Source organism: Rissa tridactyla, chromosome 1, assembly GCF_028500815.1.
Source record: "Rissa tridactyla isolate bRisTri1 chromosome 1, bRisTri1.patW.cur.20221130, whole genome shotgun sequence".
Taxonomy (NCBI): Eukaryota; Metazoa; Chordata; class Aves; order Charadriiformes; family Laridae; genus Rissa; species Rissa tridactyla.
In genome coordinates this window covers 33,174,712-33,193,160 of record NC_071466.1, presented here as the reverse complement: position 1 = coordinate 33,193,160, position 18,449 = coordinate 33,174,712, and the positions used below count along the sequence as shown (strand labels likewise).

Below are 18,449 nucleotides of genomic sequence, written 5' to 3'. Positions count from 1 at the left end.
GTACCTCGGGAGGAAATAGCTGAACTGCCACTTCACTAGGTCTTGGAATCTAGTGTGGAGGAACTGGGGTCCTGAACTTGGGGCCAGCAGATCCGGCTGCAAGAGCTCTATGTCTCACCTGTCAGGTCCAGAGCCCAGGGCCTGGGAATTACCCTGGATGCTGTACGAACCTCAGAAAGACAGTTTTTTCCTCTCATCAAGGATTATATAGTTTCATTGTTTGTAAGTTCCATATGAGGTTAAAGTCAAACATTGGTGTTTCATAAGCAAGATTATAATCTGTTTTTAAATCATAAATATTTTACTTTGGCACTTCTTTTAAGCATCATGTGTTAGAATAATTACTCTTGGCTTTCCTACAGATCAGAGGAACGCTGTCCAAATTAGAGTAAAAAGTCTGCCCCACCCACTGAAACCTTCTTGTTTCCATCATCCATCGGCAGTGCTCTTCTACTTGAGGTACAAGCAGGGAAAAAAAAAAAAACAGGGGCAGGTTTAATGCCCCTTCAAGTTTTATACTGATCAGTCAGCTGGTATCAAAATCAGGAAAGAAGTCTGTGTCTTTATAGAAACAGCTGAAATTGAAAAGGCCCTGAAACATCATAGGTGGCCTGGGTACATGGAGGGGTAAATCAAGATAAAAGTCAAATGTCACACACATTAAATAACTACACTTCAGTGAATGCTGCTGGTAACCTGTACTTCCTGAGGAGTTAAGATTTTACCTTTACTTTTTATCGTTTTTTTTAAAGAGGATTTTTGTACAAAACTTTCCATGAAATCTTGAATTGCTTGTACGGCTGATGGCTTGCAAGTCTGGCTTTATTTCTGCCTTGCTGTATCTCTACAGATTCCTCCAGATGCTCTCAAATTACTGTAGGCTCTGATTATCAGTGTAACTCTACTTCTTTTAATTCTTGCTGGGATTACAAAGTAGGGTCTTTATCCTGGACAACAGGGACAATGTGATTGGGGTTTCTCTCTGAACCCGTGGACTGTGTAGGCGCTGCTGTGCATGTCATCTGCTTACCAGGGAGAGCCACGGAAGACCGGACATCTCCTGCAGTGCTTATTTTGCAAATGAACTCTAGAATGTTTGTTTCTTCCATAAAAAGAACAATGTATTTAAAATTAAGAAACGCAAAAGCTATATATTTTATATATTGTATGAAATTTCCATATGCATTTTGGGTCTCTTCCATTCATTTCAGAGCAGTCATTTTAATTGCAGGTATTAAGTATCAGTAATGATTTGGCCTCTTGACTGAGAATTACGAAAATTCTCTGTTAATTGTCTGCCTTACAGCAAAACATGTTTTCTGCTAATAAATTAACCTGACAGTAAGTACCGAAGTGTATTTTGAAGTGTTTTGGATTAATAGAAACATTACAGAGTGCTTTGAAATGGCTCACGCCCTTTACCAGCCCAGTGCTGTCCTTGTTCCTGCAGTCCCAGCTGTTCGCTGAGCTGCGTCACCTCCCTCTGCTCTGCCTGAAGAATTTGTCTCAACATGAGAGTGTGCCTCCTGCCAGCCCCGGGGGGAAGGGCTAGGGTCCCCTCCCTCGGCCCTGCGAGCATTAACGAGCATTAATTCCCTCCTCCTTGGGAGAGTAAGAACTGCCTCAGGGAGCGTTGCGTGAGCTGCCACCTCCGCAGTCTGTTTCTTGCTTGGAAGGGACAGAAGTGGGTGAAGCTTTGACCATCCAGCAGTAGAATTGGTTCCTGGTGCGCCTCCTGCCTTGCTGCCCCAAATTACCTGTATGGGCATACGCAGACGTCTTGATTCATAGTCACCGCAGAGGGGGATCGCTGTGGTGGTCGGGGCTATGCTGGTCAGCAGTGTGGCTGAAGGGGAGCGAGTCCGTAGCATGAAGCAGGTGATGCTGAAGGCCTGACCCCTCAGGGGTTTTACATCCACCTAGCTCTAGCCCGGGCATGTGGACAGAAGGCCCGTTAGTCAGCGGAGCGCGTCAGGGCTATTCCTACAGTTTGTTTTCCTGTTTAGCTTCATCTGAAAGGAATTCGCTTGATGCATTCCAAGACTGGCTTGTGTCATGGAGCCACACGCAGTAAGCGGGGACAGATGGGAGATGCATTTCAGAAGGGCTCTTGAACTGAAATGTCATTGTAGACACACAGTGAGCAGTCAGCGGGACATGGTCAGCTGAGCTGGCAATGGAACAGGCTTCCCAGAGCCATGTTTAATGCAAGTATTACTCTGAAAATCTTTGCAGTCCTCTAAACAGCTTTTTTTGTTTGTTTCAGCCATTATGCCTGCAAACCAGACTTCAAATAACCTGTTTTGACTTTAATTTGTTAGATCCAGTAAGCGACATTTCTTGGACACTAAAAAAGCAAAGGCAGCAGATAGCGCATGCCGATTTCTAACAGATGTCTATTACGGTGTCATTAATGAAGATGGTCACAGTGCCACATATGCAGAGCTGAGCTCCGTTCTGCGCAGAAAGGTAATTGCAGAGAACTGCTGTCAAACACTTGGCTGACCTCGCTCGGGATCCTTCTGTCTTCCCAGACCTGCGTAGCTATCTGCTCATAGCCCCGCTGTGTGTGCCATGTACATATCTGCAGGCAACATCTAGTCCTAAGCATTTTCAGATGTTGGGCAGAATGTGCTGCTCAGCGTTTTGCCCTTTTGTTCCCTCTGTGAAGGGAAAAGGGGCTGGTAGCATGAAATGTCTTCTGCTGGAATCAACCTCCTCCTGATAATGTGATCCGAGGGCTGGAGCACCTCTCCTGTGAGGACAGGCTGAGAGAGTTGGGGTCGTTCAGCCTGGAGAAGAGAAGGCTCCAGGGAGACCTTATAGTGGCCTTCCAATACCTGAAGGGGGCTACAGGAGAGATGGGGAGGGACTTTTTACAAGGGCATGTAGCGATAGGATGAGGGGTAATGGCTTCAAACTGGAGGAGGGTAGATTTAGATTAGATATTAGGAAGAAATGCTTTACAATGAGAGTGGTGAGGCACTGGAACAGGTTGCCCAGGGAAGCTGTGGATGCCCCATCCCTGGAGGTGTTCGAGGCCAGGCTGGATGGGGCTTTGAGCAGCCTGGTCTAGTGGGAGGTGTCCCTGCCCATGGCAGGGGGTTGGAACTAGGTGATCTTTAAGGTCCCTTCCAACCCGAACCACTCTATGATTCAACGGAGACGCGCTCCTACTCCCTGCCGGCGGTAACCGTCAGGCCGCGGGGTGCGGGGCTGCGCCGCAGCCGCCAGGGGGCGCTGGTATGAGGGGAACGGTGCGGGCCGGGGGCCGCGGGGACGGAGCCCGCTGGCACCGGGCGGCGGCCGACAGCGGGGCGAGGGAGGAGGCGGGGGAGAGCGGGTGTCGGTCCGGCTGCCGCCGCGGGGATGTGTGTCACCGTCAGCACTGCGGCAGGGACCCAGGGAATCCTCCTGCTGCCGGGCAGCAAAAGACAAAGGCGCGCCGGCGCTCGCTGAACAGCCCAGGCCGCCTGAGGCGGCTCAAAACTCGGGAAGAGGGAAAAAAAAGGAGGCTGGCGGGGCTGTCGTGTAGGTAAAGGGCATTGCCTGACTCGCATCGGCACAGGCTTAGCCGCGTTTGGGCTAGGAACAGACATGCTGAGGAAAGCGCTGGGCACGGCTCTTCCCCGGGGTATTTTGCAGCGTGACATTGACCTTCTGCGCTCCGAGTGTCGTCTGTCCGTGCTTGAAATTTTCCCCTACGCTCCTCTGAGGAGCCGGGCTCTGCCTCAGCGCTGGGCGTCCTCCCACTCTGCGTTTCCCACCGCTGGTGAAGGGATGGGGTCTGGTCCCACTTTGATGGCGATGGTACTTCTGCGACACGTTCATCACTGGCGCTAGAGAGGTTTATTACCAATAACGAAGCCTTTGCAGTCTGCCTGTGTTTGGTGTTTTTTTTTTTTTTTTCTCCTCCTTCGCCTTCATTGCTCAACTTATCTTTACTTTGGCTCTGGTGAGGTCACCTCACGGCTTTGCCAGTAAATTTTCCCCCAGGGCAGCTATATTTCTAACTTGGAGGAAAAATAAAGGGTTGAAGAAGCCTGGGGAAACCACGAAGCATTTGAACAATAACTTCAGCAAGAGCCAGGCCTTAGGGACATGTTACACAAATGCCAGCGTAGACACATCCTCCGCCCCCCAATGTCCTTCCAGAACTACCTGAAAGATGTAGGTAAGACTGTGGGAATGCCAGCACGGTCACCTGCAGTTAGTCTTTCATTCCCATCGTGGGGCAAGACAGATTTAGCTGGAGAAAACAAACCCCAGTAGAAGCAGAGGGGCTCAGCTGCGTGGCTGGAAGTGGTATTTATTAGCAGGAGAGCTGGCTCTTTTGTTGGAATGAACATATGTCTCTCTTCCCTCTGCGATGCCTGCCGTCCCCTGGGACATGCAGCTTTCTTGCCTGCCAGTAGGCCTGTCCCCGGTGTCGCCTGCCTTTGACGGGAAGCACGAGCCATTGCTGTCAGCCCCCACAGCGAGAACCTGCTCTATCCCATGAGCTAATTGCGGCTCTGCCCTTGACACTCCTTGGGGCACAAGGCGAGTCCCTCTGTGAATATTGTTTTCCCCCCACACCCAGCTTTAAAACGGGGAGGAGGTGCCTTTCTCCGCTTCCCCCATGGGAGTTCATGAGCCCTGCTCCCTGCAGGCTCCTGCTTGTCCCAGGCACACAGAGCCCGTCGGGCATCTGACCATCTGCCTGAGCAAATGACAGGTTTGTTTGCTCCCCGCTAGCCGCCGGGGCAGGGCTGTGCCTGGGTGTGCCGCCTGCTGAAAGGCTAACCCTGCCTGCGTGTTTGCACAAAGCTCTGAACAGATGCAAGGGCTTCTGCTTTGACAAGGGTATTTTTAAATCCGCTCCAAACCCTCGTCAAGCCAGCTGTTCTACAAGCGAGTTGAAGGGCATTGGCAAAGCTGTGTGTCAGTGGAGGTAACGTACCCAGCAATTTGGAAATAAAGGGCCTCTATTCGTAAGAGTTGAGCAAGGCACGTCATGATGCCAAAGATACGTTCCTGCCTCCTCTGTCCCTCAGAAGAAATGACTCTATTCATTAGCAGACTGGTAGCTCTCCCCAGGAGAGCCGCGCTGGGGAGTTGGGTGGGTTTTGTTTCTTCAACTACAAGGAGCTGGGCTATGGTGCTGTGACTGGGCTGGTGCCTGTCGTGCAGCCAAAAGACTCTGTTCGTACGTGTCACCTTGGTGGTCAGGTGCTTGTTGTGTCCAACTACTTGAAAAACCTCAACATGCTGGCACGGGGTGACAGTTAAAACACATAGGTTAGACGTTTGGCCGTGGAACAATGAGGCTTCATTCCCAAATCTGCACTTGGGGGAAAGGATCTGAAGAAAAGCACGGACGATCCCATACCCCTGTGAGCATCACTACCAGGGAGCAAAACAGGCACACCAAGGGAGGGAGGAGGCTGAGGGACATGGGACGCACATGGGGCCATACCTCATGTGCTGCACCGCAGATATCTGCAGTCTCACGGACGGCCAGGGCAGCACGATGCTTTCCTGGGGCTAAGGCTCAGTGGCAAAGCCCTCCCAGCTGTTGTCAGTGCCATACGGTGGTGAAAAACAGCCATGGGGCTCTTGCAGCAATGGTGAATTGCAGTGTTCAGCTGCACGATGCAGGGCAGAACACCATCTCAAAGGATGCGCTGGGACATCCCTGTCCCCATCCCCAGCACACCAGTCAATACTAAGGCAGATGGGTGTGGGTTTTGGGGGCAGGGGGAACCACCTCCCCCCGGTGGCACAGCTGGCCATGGCCGTGGCTTGGCCAGAGCCGAGCTGGCGCTGCGCCCTGGGCGCAGGCGTTCCCCGTACTGCCACTCGCTGCAACACACCCTGAGCTGGAAAAGGTTGTTTTTCCTGTGGCTTTGCAAAGTCACTCACAACCGATGCCATAGGGAAGGGGTTGCTTGTTTGCTTGTTTTTCTTCCTCTCAGATTCCTGGAAAGAGGGGCCAGCGGGAAAGAGCCGCTGTGGAGCGGGACTGTGAGTCAGGAGGGCTGGGCTCGCCGCCTGCCTCTCTCTGCCTGGGGCTCTGGGGGGAGCCGGGCCAAGTCACAGCCCCGTGAGATGCTTGGCGTACAGCTGAACCACACCGCCAAAACTGCTAACCTTGTCCCGGGCTTTCTCTTAGCCTCCTCCCACATTGCTTGCCCAGCACCAGCCGCGCTCAGAGCTGGCTTGGACTGGGCCTCTTGTGGCCTCACGCACCACAGGCTGAGGGACTCCAGCCTTTGCAGGAGGCAGGGCTCCCCTTCAGCATGGGCTGGGGTGGCAGGGGCTTTAGCTCCTTCTCTTCCCCAGGCTACAGCAGCTCTCACCAGCGGGATTGCCTCGCTCGCTATGGGGTTGGACCTCCCACTAGAGGCTCTGGTACACCTCACGCCCAGACTTAACATCTTGTGCTGCTCCACTGGGTGTGTGTGTACGGAATATACATGCAGTGAGCCTGAGTAACTCCACAGCTCACTGGGCTTGTCGCCGAGTGGGAAAAGAGCCCTGGGTTTGTTCTAAACAGGTAGAAAGACTGGCTGAGCTCTCTGCCTGGAAGGGGGAACGTGTCAGCTCCTATAAGGTCGGGCCTGAATTTATGCCAAAAACTGTTATAAGCCAGCAGCTCCAGGACTTGGGCTCCAGCAGTGAAGGCCCTTAGGAGCCTGCATTCATCACCGAGCATCAGTGAGTGCTGGGTGTCTCCTGCTCAGGCCCCAGGAGCACTGCAGCCCAGCAGAACTTCCGCCACCTGTCTGCTCTGGCAGGAAGGCAACTGACCACTTCAGGTCCATCAGCGCAAGAGCTATGAAATGGGCTTTCATTGCTTGGCAGTAGATGCAACAGATCCTTGTGGTCTACGTAATCCCTCAGTTGCTTGATGCTGTTCAGCTGCAGGCAATGTGTACAAGTCCATTGGGTGATGCTCAAGGTAACCCAGTGTGAGCTCCACACAGGGAAAGTGGCAGGTGCCAAAATGCAAGTCCAAAACTGGTGGAAGGCCATGGAAATACATATTTTTATGCCAGGATGCTTAGTCAAGAAGAGGGAGAGCTAAGTACAATTCCCTTTCACATCACTGAGACCACAACCCACGTCCCCTCTGCCTCGTAACAGCCTGCACTGCCAGGCAGAAGAGGTTCTGCAGGAAGGTCCTTCCAGCCAAAATGTTGAAGTGCTTCTACTTCAGACAGAAAAATTAAGCATTTGTTGGCCTAGAGAAAAAGCCTCTCTACTGACCAAACATCACTGCATCCTTTGGAAAGGAGCCTGCATTCTCTTAGTCCTTCTCCAATTTCATAGACAAGAGCAAAGCACGCACTAAAGCACAAATGGGATCCAGATCTCTCCCTCACGCGACTGCCTTTATCATTAGATTACAAGGTCCAAGTCATTCTTTCCTTCTCATCTGATCTCGTCCCTGGAGCATGCAGATTAAGAGGCTCAAGCGGTCTTAACACCTACATTTCTTGAAGGCCAGAGTCCTGCATCCTGCCCCCGGGTTCACACCTGCCGGCATGCGTGCCATTAGAGGCAGGGGAGGCCGTTGCCGCTTCTAACCAGATTTCTCTTAGTAGGAAAAGCTGCCCAAATCCCAGGACAGACGCTTATGGTTCAAAGATTCCTGGCACTCTGCTGTATCAAATAAGGTTTTATGTGCAGGATCATACATCGCATCTTGGCAGAGATTCATTCGTACGATCCAAACCCCCTGAATTCTGGGTGGGGATTGGAATGGAGAGGCTGCAGCCCAAGCATCCTCCAGCTTCTTTGTCTCCGGACTATAATCTTCTTCCCTGTCTTCACTCTGATGAACTGTGTCCTGCAGTCACACAGCTCCCCCGGATATTAATATCAGAGAAATAGTGAGTTCCTGGTGGGAGCAGTGGCTTAGGCAGAAGAATCACCTTGAATGAATGCGGCAAAGGAAATTGGGAGTTCTATTGTTATTTCAAAGTTGCATTAGAAAAGACCTCATTTTCGTTTAATTAGGGATGTGTCCCCACCTGCTGTGAAATATTATTATGGTGCTTAATTTCTGCTTCACCATTTCTTTTGCGGCTGCTTCTTTCAAAGAGCTAAGCAAGCTGAGCTTGGGGAAGACTCAATTACTTTGAGGTGTGTTGGCAATATCTACTTCAGGACCGGCTTCTTGTATGATAAGCTGCAAGGAGCCCGGCACATGGCATTTTACTGTAACACCACCCCTTTTTTCCCCCCGTCTCTCGCAGACACAGATGCACGCCCCCTCCTTTTTCCACAAGCCCTCCTTACCGCTTACTCCTGTGGTCTGATGACTGCCCGCACTGGAAAAGGCTGCCTTTGCAGGGATGGGGCCCATCGCTCTGTTCCCTGCTGGCCTGCCACATCTCTGCCTACGCAAACACCGGGGGGTGGGTGTAGGCTCATATTACAGCCAGGTTTTGATGTCTTCAAGTGCTCTTCTGCATCCAGACCACGCAGACGAGAGCAGCTCATGGCATTGACCACCCTCACGGATGCACTGGGCACCTCGGCATGGGTTACACTCGCATTGCCAAGGGCAGGCATTCCCCAGCCATACACCATTAGACACTTTTTCCGAGCGCGGGCTGGAAGCCCGATGTTCTCATGCGACTCCAGAGGCTGAGGCAACGGACACGTGTCTCTGTGCTAATCCAGCCCTGGAGACAGCCCCACCCTGGGAGCTCAGAGCACAGCCAAGTGCCCTTCGGTTTCAGGCTCCAAATCTCAGAGGATCAGACTTAAAACGACAAGCTCTGAGGACTGCGATTCTGGAGACGGTCCTTTATCGACCCGCGAGCTACCTCTGATAGCGAGCACCACCCACGGGGCTGGGGGAGAAGATGGCAGTCAGGCTAAGCTGGACTGCATCCTGCGTTGCCAGGCCCCTGCCAGCCAGGGCTGCGGACGCCATGCTTTGCAGAGTGCATTAGCTCTGAAGAAAGCGCTCATCTCTCTCTCTCTCTCTTTCCATCTGCTGAAACTGGTTGGCAAAGGAGAGAAAGAATTTAGCATTGCGCAGAGCCTGGCTATCCAGAAAGGCAAGAGGAAAAAACCAGATAGATATAAAGGGTGATTGGTAATCATGCTTTTAATAGCTTGTAAATATATATATTTTTTTTAATTCCAGGCAACTAAGATGTACATTTGTTGTGTATATCTGACATCTGAAAAAACCATGAGTCCACAATCTGTTCCGTTTCATCCCTTTTCTAAAGCACATAAATTAAAGTATCAGTCACCCCAATATACAACAGTTTTATGAAGGAAAAAGTCTTGTTCTGTTTTTACAATTCAGTGTCACCTTTTTATCTGAAGCATTAGCTAAAGTTTTAGCTCGATAACTGTCTTACAACAAATAGGAAAACTCAGAACTTGAGCTGTCTAGAAAAATTCAAGAAATTTCCGCTCCCTGCTCTCAAACTCCACTTCCTAATATAGCATCAGAGTAACATTTCCATTTCCCGCTAGAAAACCAAAGACCACCAAAAACTCTTCAAACACACCTGGGAAACACTGTTTGGACCACAGAGCTTATTAAACTTGAAACATTAACAGTGCAACGATTTCCCCTTCCTACAACTTCAACGCAGAACCTGAATTCACACCAGGATGAAGAAGGACAGAAAACACCAGACTACGAGTCGCCTTTGGTGCCTGGGGCTGCTAAACGGCCTCCCGCACTTGATTTAGGTTTCCGATAAATGCTGTCAGCTTTGAGAGCACCTGCAGCCCCGGCTCCCCGGGCCACTCAGGGGTTCAGGCTGAGGCCAGTTCAGCATCCCCTTGCCGAACTCGGCTCATCCGGGATTTGAATGTGGATGGGAAGACGCTGAGGAGCCTCCTCTCACACTGGGGCCGGGGCTCAGCGCTCGGCACGATTCAATCTCGTAGCTCTGGCCACCACCCCAAGTTATTCCCACTAAAACTGTTATTTGTTGAGTTGATTAGCAATACAGCAAAGTTTCCCCTTGCCTTCTTCCCATTGGGGTGTACACGGGCACCGCGTACCCGGGGCGGCTCCTCATCAGTCTGCTTGGGAGCTGGTGGGAAGAGCCTGTGCTGTAGCACAAGGCAGATCATGAACAGGAAAATGGGAGGCAGGCAGCAACAGCTCGTCTGGCTGATGTCTTCACCCATTCCCTAGCACTGAATACAAAACCTCCGATCAAGGGGAAAAAGAGAACTTTTTAAAGATGAAAGAATGCAAAAATAAAGCGAAAACGTGACCTTTACTGCTTTTTCATCTCCCACTGTTTTGACTAAAGAACTCAATCTATAAGTGCGGCTAACTCCAGAGACGAACGTACTCTTTCACAGTCTTGTGTGTGTGTGTGCAGCACTAGAACAAAGTCACAACTACAGGTGCAAAGGAACAACGGCACGGTCCTCAGAAGACCTACTCTGTGCTCTCACCCACAGCTTGAGTTTGCTGATAAAGTTAAGCAAAGAGGTTCATTCTTCTTGAGCACAAATGAAAATCCGTCAAACCAGCTTCTATTACAGAGAGAGTCTAAACTGACATAAATAATTATAGTCTTGATTAAAAATAATATATTATTCTAGATTTTTGTTTTTGTTTTTTTTAATTTTCATGTAAAACCCCTATACTCTTGACATCTAGGAACAAAGACAAAATAAAAACCAGGCACTTGCTGTGCCTTCTCAAGCACTATTGTGGTGTTTAAGGGACACAGAGGAACTTAACAATTGAGATTAATGCCTACAGTGGAAAACGAGGGGAGTTCTTCATGCCGTTGGCTTTTTCAAGTCTCGGATTTGCTTAATCAGGTAGTTCTTCTCATCGGTGAATTGCTCGTCATCCGTCCTCTCTTTCTGGAAATTGCTCAGAAACTCGATTAGCTTGGGTTGGTTTTTCAGCAGGATCTCCACAATAGGCTGTGTTTTGTTTGGACTGGCCACAAAAACCTAACATGCAAACAAAACCAGGCACAGGGAGACACAGAGAGAGAGAGGAACATCAGTCACAACATCCCCGTAAGTTATTTCCTAACAAGCCAGCCAAAGGCTGGCAGGCAGACGCTCTCCTGCTGCACGCCTTGTCCCAAGGCACAGAGAGAGGAGTTACAAACATGTTGGTTCAACAGCAAATTGAGGCAAAGCTACGCCTGCGTGTGGTATCACTTCCCTTTAATTTTGCTCTTTGTTGATAAAAGCATTTGATTGTAAACCCAGCTGTCGAGAGCAGGCTATCAATTCTCAGCCTCTTCCACATGCAAGACTTAAATACGTAGTAATTAATTATCAGGAGAACGGAAAAGCTTTGTGTCAGTATTGATATCATTTCCATACTAAACCAGGCCTAAAATTAGATTTGCCAGCTTTGTTTTGGTTTGGAAAAATATGTCAGAGGCTCCACTTCCCTCTGCCTAATCCATTCACGGGGAGCGTGGAAATTTCCAGCAGCAGGAGCAGGAGCACTGTGGTGCGCTCGGTGCCTTCGCTGCCCTCCCCGCGCAGAGGAGGGTGGCAATGCAGGGAGGGGATGCTATCACCCGGCACAGCCAGCCCAGCACTGGGGGCTTACTGGTCACCTCAAATAGCAGTTTTTAAGGATAAACCTAGCCGTGCTCTGATCTTCCCTCCTGCAAAGCCTAAAGCCGCAGAGTTTTCCAGCTCTGGACATGACCCCCTATGCTGTGACACCGTTTCTTTAACATTTTCTCTGCCTTACGCGCTGGCTGATGACAGGAAACTTAAGGCCAGTTGTAAAGGCCAGCGGTGACAGGCTCTTCCCAGGGGCCTCAGGATGCCGCGGACACGCGGGCTCTGTGGACACCAGTCACGGGGGGCAGATGGGACAGCAGGAGCACACACGCAGCACATCCCCGGCCACCCCAGGAGAAGCTCCCACATCTGGCTCGCTTCCGAGGTTACCATGGCTGGTCAACAAAACACCGCCCGAGTGCTTGTGCAACGACATAAATAACTCGAGTTATTCTCTACCCGATGAGAAGAAATTAAGGATGGACGGGACTGGAAAAGGGCCAGTTTCCCTCCAAGCCTGTTCAAACCAGAATGAAAACAAACATCTGCCGACAGCACAGAATGGCACGTTGTCCGAGCGCAGGAGGCACCACCACTCACCCGTCCCCGGGGCTGCTGGCTTTAGACCTAGGGCTCTTCTGCAGGTTCATTTATCTCCACTGAGATTGTTCCCACATGAAAACCCAGGCCATGTCCAGCTGTGCAGGGAGCTGCCATGTTACGTGATGAAGAACACGCACCCACCCTCCTGGGGGGCTGCGTTACAGCCCCTTGCCCCCAGAAACAACATCTGGTAAAGTCTGGGACAGGATTTAGACCAGACCCATCGTTAGGCTTTGTACATCCCAATTAGGGGATGTTATACGAATGAGGTAGAAAATGAGGCATGTGGGGAATACGTGGAAGGAGTGGAGCTCAGCACACATCAGCAGTGCCACACGAAGTACTTCTGGCCAGACAGAGAGGTGAGACTATAATTTTTTTGTTCCACAAAGGTGAAGGAAAGTAATCTTAAACCCTGGCATCCTGATGCCGTAAGAGCCCTAATCCCCGCCTGTGCTTTTTGTCTCCCCTGCATCCCACCCCCTCAGGTGGCTCCTAGGAGTCCCTGCTTCCAGGTATTTTTTCCTCTGGGGAAAGAGCTGCAGCCTCTGCCACGCTGGGTGAACGCTCCCAGGCCCCAAGTCTTTTACAAAGTTTTCCTTGATCTAGTGGCCAGGCCGCGGTCCCCGTGACAGTATTAAAATATCTACAGTTATTCCCACCCTCTTTGCACAGGCCTCCACATTGCCTTTCTCAGGATACTTTGAGATATAACATTAAATAATTTCTTTTTATGCCTACTTGCCACCTGAAACTTCCCAAAAGTAGTGCCAACAGCCCCACCTCCCAAGGATCCCTTCGGAGCAGCCACCCTAAAATAACAGCTTTCCTGCGTGACGCTCCAAGCACTTGAAATGCAACATCTTACAAGGGATACATCTGTCCGTGGGTCGGACACCCAGTTCACAGCTCTCACTACGCTTGATGGACTGTCGATAGCTGATGGTTCTGTGGCTGCCCGCAGCATCCGAAAGCAAAATCCCCTCCCTTGCAAACAACTTTGATACGCTGCTATTGGTGCGTTGGTTCCCCATATGAGAAATAAAGGGTTTGGGTATGTAAATCACTACTGAGTGTACTTTAGAGCTTTCCAGTCCGCGCCTTATCTAGGGAATACAAATCCTGAAATCTCGGGGGTACGATTGTTTGGCTCTGGCTGAGACTGCGGCAGTTGCTGCTCTCGGCTCGAGCAGCCCCACGATGCAGCTCCCCAGGTGCTGACCTACGGCAGGACACTACGCTGGTGGAGGCTGGATACTTCCAGCATTTGGACGGTGATACGCCCCCAGTCATCTGGACCAGTTTCCTTTGAGAAAAGCAGCAGGTAAGCCTACAGGCGGGGATGAGGAATGTAACCATTAAGGATCCTCATTAAAAGTTTTTGATTTTGAAGTTCAGTTCCCCCTTTGTGACCAGGAGAAGAAAACCATTAAGTACACTGACAGGACCTGCATTTTCAGAAAAAAAATCTGATTGTGGTGCAAATGGGATCCATTAAAGAAGGCCTGACCTTGAAGTGCTGAACATCTTCCTTCAATGAATATTAGGCCTCCTTACAAAGATAACTGAAGGCTGACTCTCAAAATGAAGAAATCTAAATCAAGCTATCTGGTCTGCAAAGAGAACTGGAAAGTTTTAGCGGTAAACCTAGTGAATACCAGCATTTCATATTGGTCCTACAACTAGTATTACCATAGCAAACAACTTAGTTTAATAGAAGACATCACATCCTGTTTATCTTCCTGCTCAATTATTTATAGATTATAATCTTTCCCTTGCAAAACTGTCACACTGAGCATTCAAACAAAGATCATCTTGACTGCCAGTCTTGCTCAGTGTCAACAGGGGCTCGTAAAGAGAGAATGTTAAAGGACCAGAAAATTCCTGAAATGTTACTCAATAGTTTGGCTAAGCAAACAGAATCAATTCTGCCAGTATCAACTAATCAGCTTCACAAAGCCCAGGATTAGGACCACCACAAGACTTTACTTTTTTTTAAAGGAGCCCCCCACATTCAGAACTCTGTATTGTCACAGAGGAGCAGATAAACCCCTGAAAACGGAAATAATTATTAACGCTATCTGGAACTTTTCTACTAAAATGAAATGTAACTGAAGCGAAAACACCTCACAGAGAACTTTGTTTCACCTGTGGTTTTATTATGAAAGGTTGCGTGTTCTAGAGCACTTAATTCAGATATATGAGCGAGACAGAGACCAAAATGAAGAGAGTACTCATATTAAAATTCCAACTCTAAAAATAGCCTTTTCAGCACAGTTCCGTTTTGTGAATATTTGTAAAAGGCCTGGAATGAAAATCAACTCTGAAGCTTCAAAAGCTGTCCAAAGTGGAACCGTTGACCTCTTGTCCATTAAAAGTCATACACTGGATTTCTCCAAACAAATACCGAAATCCCTTGATTAGAGAATCTGACCTTGTTTCCTTACAATTAATAACCAGGCATCACCACCCTCTGGGACTACAGCAGAGCAAAAGCGATTGCAGAGGCTGGATACCCCGGGTTAGGTATTTTAAGACTTACTCTGGGGTCATGCACAATCTTACTGTCAGGAAACTGCACACAGAAGTGCCTTAGTGTTCACGTTGCTTATGGTTTACTGCTTCACATAACACTTCTTGCCCTATAAACTCTCCAGCCAAGAAACAGAGAGGACACATCCCCACAAACGTGGTTTCAGCTTCTTACCAAGAGGAAATTGTCAGTACGGTCAAATTATGTAAGACCATTTGCAGAGCAAGCTGCAGGAGGTAGCTCTGTACTGTGCATGAAATGAATGGAAAAATGAAACTAAGGTCACAAAACACAGTGTACCCATTCTATTTTTAGATATAAACAGTAAAATGTATCTTGCTAAATGTCTGCTTAAGAACAAGAAGGTTGCATAATCCCAATTCACCGCTACAGGGTGCTTTCCTCAAAATAATCTAATTGTTTATGTGAAAGCCAAGAAAGCTTGTTGGTTCCCCATATGAGAAATTTATGAGAGCCTTTATTTGTAAATGCATAAGGTCAAAGGAATATCTGCACCACATTCACAGATGTCTGAAAGCTTTGTTCTCCCCTACAGGCAAACTCAAAGCAGCCTCCACTAATAACTCTCACAAATCCATCACAGGAACTGGAGAGCCCTTACATGAATCGTAGAATTGCCTGGGTTGGAAGGGACCTTTCAGATCATTGAGTCCAACCATCAACATAACTCTGACCAAAACCATCACTAAACCATGTCCCTAAGCACCACGTCTACCCGTCTTTTAAATATCCCCAGGGATGACAATTCTGCCACTTCCCTGGGCAGCCTGTTCCAATGCTTGATAACCTTTAGGAAGAAATTTTTCCTAATATCCATCCTAGAAAAGAAATTTAGGAAGAAATTTTTCCTAATATCCATCCTAAACCTCCCCTGGCGCAACTTGAAGCCGTTTCCTCTTGTCCTATCGCCTGTTCCTTGGGAGAAGAGACCGACCCCCACCTCACTACAACCTCCTTTCAGGTAGTTGTAGAGAGCGATAAGGTCTCCCCTCAGCCTCCTTTTCTCCAGGCTAAACAGCCCCAGCTCCCTCAGCCGCTCCTCATAAGACTTGTGCTCCAGAACCCTCACCCTTCTCTGGACACGCTCCAGCACCTCAATATTTTTATGGAGGAGGAGGAACAGGGTGAGGTGTGTTAGCTTTTCCTAATGATTAAATACTGGCTAACCCTCATGCATACGTTGTCTGAGACATCCAGCTTTACAAAGTAGCTGCAGGCCTTCAGGATGGTGCCGCAAGGCAGAAGCTCCATTTTGCTCAGGCAAAAGAAAGAGAAGCAGCTGGAGCTAGGAGAAAGATCAAGCATCTCCTCAATGGAGAATGGAAGGAAGCACTGCAAGTGGGCGCACTGTTTGTCTTCCATTTCCCACCCAAAGCATCCTGGATGAGTGAAATGTTCTCAGAGCTTAAAGAGGTACTGACATTTTCAGCCACAAAGTGTTCCTGCAATGTATTTTTGCACTAGAGGTGCTCATCGTTTTCATCTGTTACATTTTTGAATCTTCAGTAATTAGAAATTGCCTCAGGGAGGTAAGAGTCATATGCTTTTTTTGGGTCAGCTGGGGCATGGGAGTGTTGGAATTTGGATGCTTACAAAACAAGCACTTTTTCATTTCAACTGTGTCTAACTAGTGAGACATCTAAATCAGGTAATTTAAACCCAAATCTTTTGGCATCTCAGACAGGGAAGCAAGTATCCACTTCTCAGCAGACTTTTGATTTCAAACCACTGTGTTGAGTCTACTGTAATTTCAACCAGGACTGCACAGGTATTTTGCAAGCACAATTTAAAAATGCAGGCACAGTTTAAAATTTATGAGATTAAGAGCTGAGGACAAGATTCCTCTCCCAGTTACATTAGCATGGAATTATTACAGCTGACAGGAGAACTGGGCTGTTGGACACTAACCCAGAAACAGGAGGCAGGGATGCTGCAGAACAGGGCACAACCAGCCAGTAGTTTTTTCCCCCCATTCTCGTAAATATTTAAGGATTTCTTTTAGTACTTCTCACGAAGCCAGAATTCAATTTAAGAAGTGTAATCAGAGGAAAACGCTCTTCTCTGACCCGCTCTACAAAGCTAATTCACACTGCAATTTTCTATAACACTCTGTAACTACCCTGCCCTCCGGGGAGAAGCTGAGTGCTCCTACATCCAGATAGCCCGGATCCTCAGCGAGGACCTAAAAGGGAAGCTCTGCTGCAGCTCTAGTGTGCTGCTGGTGGTAATAAACAAGCAATTTCCAGCTGATGAGGTTCTGCTCTGAGTCTGCAATTTCCCCACAACGAGCAGCATGCACGTGAGATAGCGTGAGGCACACCATGGCACCGCTTAAATGCTGCTGACAGGTACCGCTGGAAAAAACCAACACCATCCCATGGAGGTGACTATCTGAGGACAGAGTTTGGTCCTTTGAACTGAAGAGACGCAACATTACCACTGCGGACTGTTTGTTTTGCTGAGCACCCGAAGGCCTCAGCATTACGTCCACGTGGTAGCAATCACAAGCAGTCAAGCAAGGCCAAGCCTACAGTATCTCCACTCTTAACTGGAAATGGGATGCAATATACTGGAAGAGGAATGGAAGGGAGGAGTGGGAAGGCAAAATGGGAGAAACAGCAATGCATGACATGGTTGCACACTAGAATCCTTTCAAGTTATTCCAAATCCTTTCAAATGCCTCTTAAAATAAGTAAAATCAGCTGTTCCCAAGGCCTGGGCCATACCTATAATTATTTCAGGAACAGCAACTCACATTTTTCATACATAAAAATCTGGCATTTATTCACAGAGTGGCTAAGAGAGCCCAGTCCTCTGGTGCCTTCCCTCCATAGGCATCACAAAGGCTGCAAGTGTTGGGAGCCTGACTGCTCTCTTATCTTGGAGCCACGTACATCCCAATAAAGAAGAGGAGTAGAAGTTACTCACAGCAGTTCAGCTGACTATGGAGAAAGTCAGCACGGGAACAGCTTACCAAGCTGCTTATTTCAGGGAGGGAATTTTTTTAATCCTCCTTGAAGCATGGTGGTTTTTTTTTTTTTTAAATGAAAAGATTTTTGAAGAAGCTGCACATTCCCTAAGCCTCCACACTGAAGATCTGAAAGCTTTTTTTCCAAAGCAGAAATGGCAGGAGTACAAAACTCAACAAGTCACCCTGAATTTGTGGTGGGTGATGTAACCTTTTCGCAATAGCATGCCTTTTGGTGTGATCTGGTATCTTTCTTAACCATCTTGGGGAAGGACATCCTTACAGGCTTAATTTTCCTCTTCTGAAAATCATTAACAACTCTATTTACATAGCTCGAAATTAATGTGTTCATTCCAAATTAAAGGCAGCTTTGCATAGTAACAATCCAACTCACCCTCTGCCCCAGAGCCGAGAACTTTCTTGCTAGGAAAACGGTAAACTTTTCACTTATTAACATTAATCATCATGAAAAAAGGGACACCGGTTGGCTCTGGTAATTGTTTAAGACTGCATTAATGATCACTGCAAAAGGACGGAAGGATTAAACTTATTTCAAGCTCAGATTTACCAAATCTTTTTAATACCTTTAAAAGCAAATTGTGTTTGTACTGATGCACAGTGCTAGCACTATCTACTTTTAGTCTTAATGTAGAGTTTAAAGACTTTTTTTTTTTTTTTTTAATGCAGAATCACATGGAAAATGACCTAAGAGTTGGGGGAAGGTACCCTGGATACCACCTAGAAGCTGCGTGTTTTGTTACCTGTAGCATCCACCTCGTCACTACTTGAGTGACTACCTTC

General features: G+C 48.4%; 1 protein-coding gene across 6 annotated transcripts in view; it reads right to left on the bottom strand.

Annotated features, from left to right (window-relative positions):
• Positions 1–10,558: 10,558 nt before the first annotated feature.
• CAB39L (calcium binding protein 39 like) overlaps positions 10,559–18,449 on the bottom strand; it is a 68,218-nt gene continuing 60,327 nt past the window's right edge. For all 6 annotated transcript variants that reach the window (XM_054215929.1, XM_054215907.1, XM_054215920.1 and 3 more), the window contains one exon: positions 10,559–10,944. In XM_054215929.1, coding sequence (XP_054071904.1) covers positions 10,765–10,944 — 180 coding nt within the window. In that variant the 3' untranslated portion in view covers positions 10,559–10,764. The remainder of the gene's footprint in view (positions 10,945–18,449) is intronic.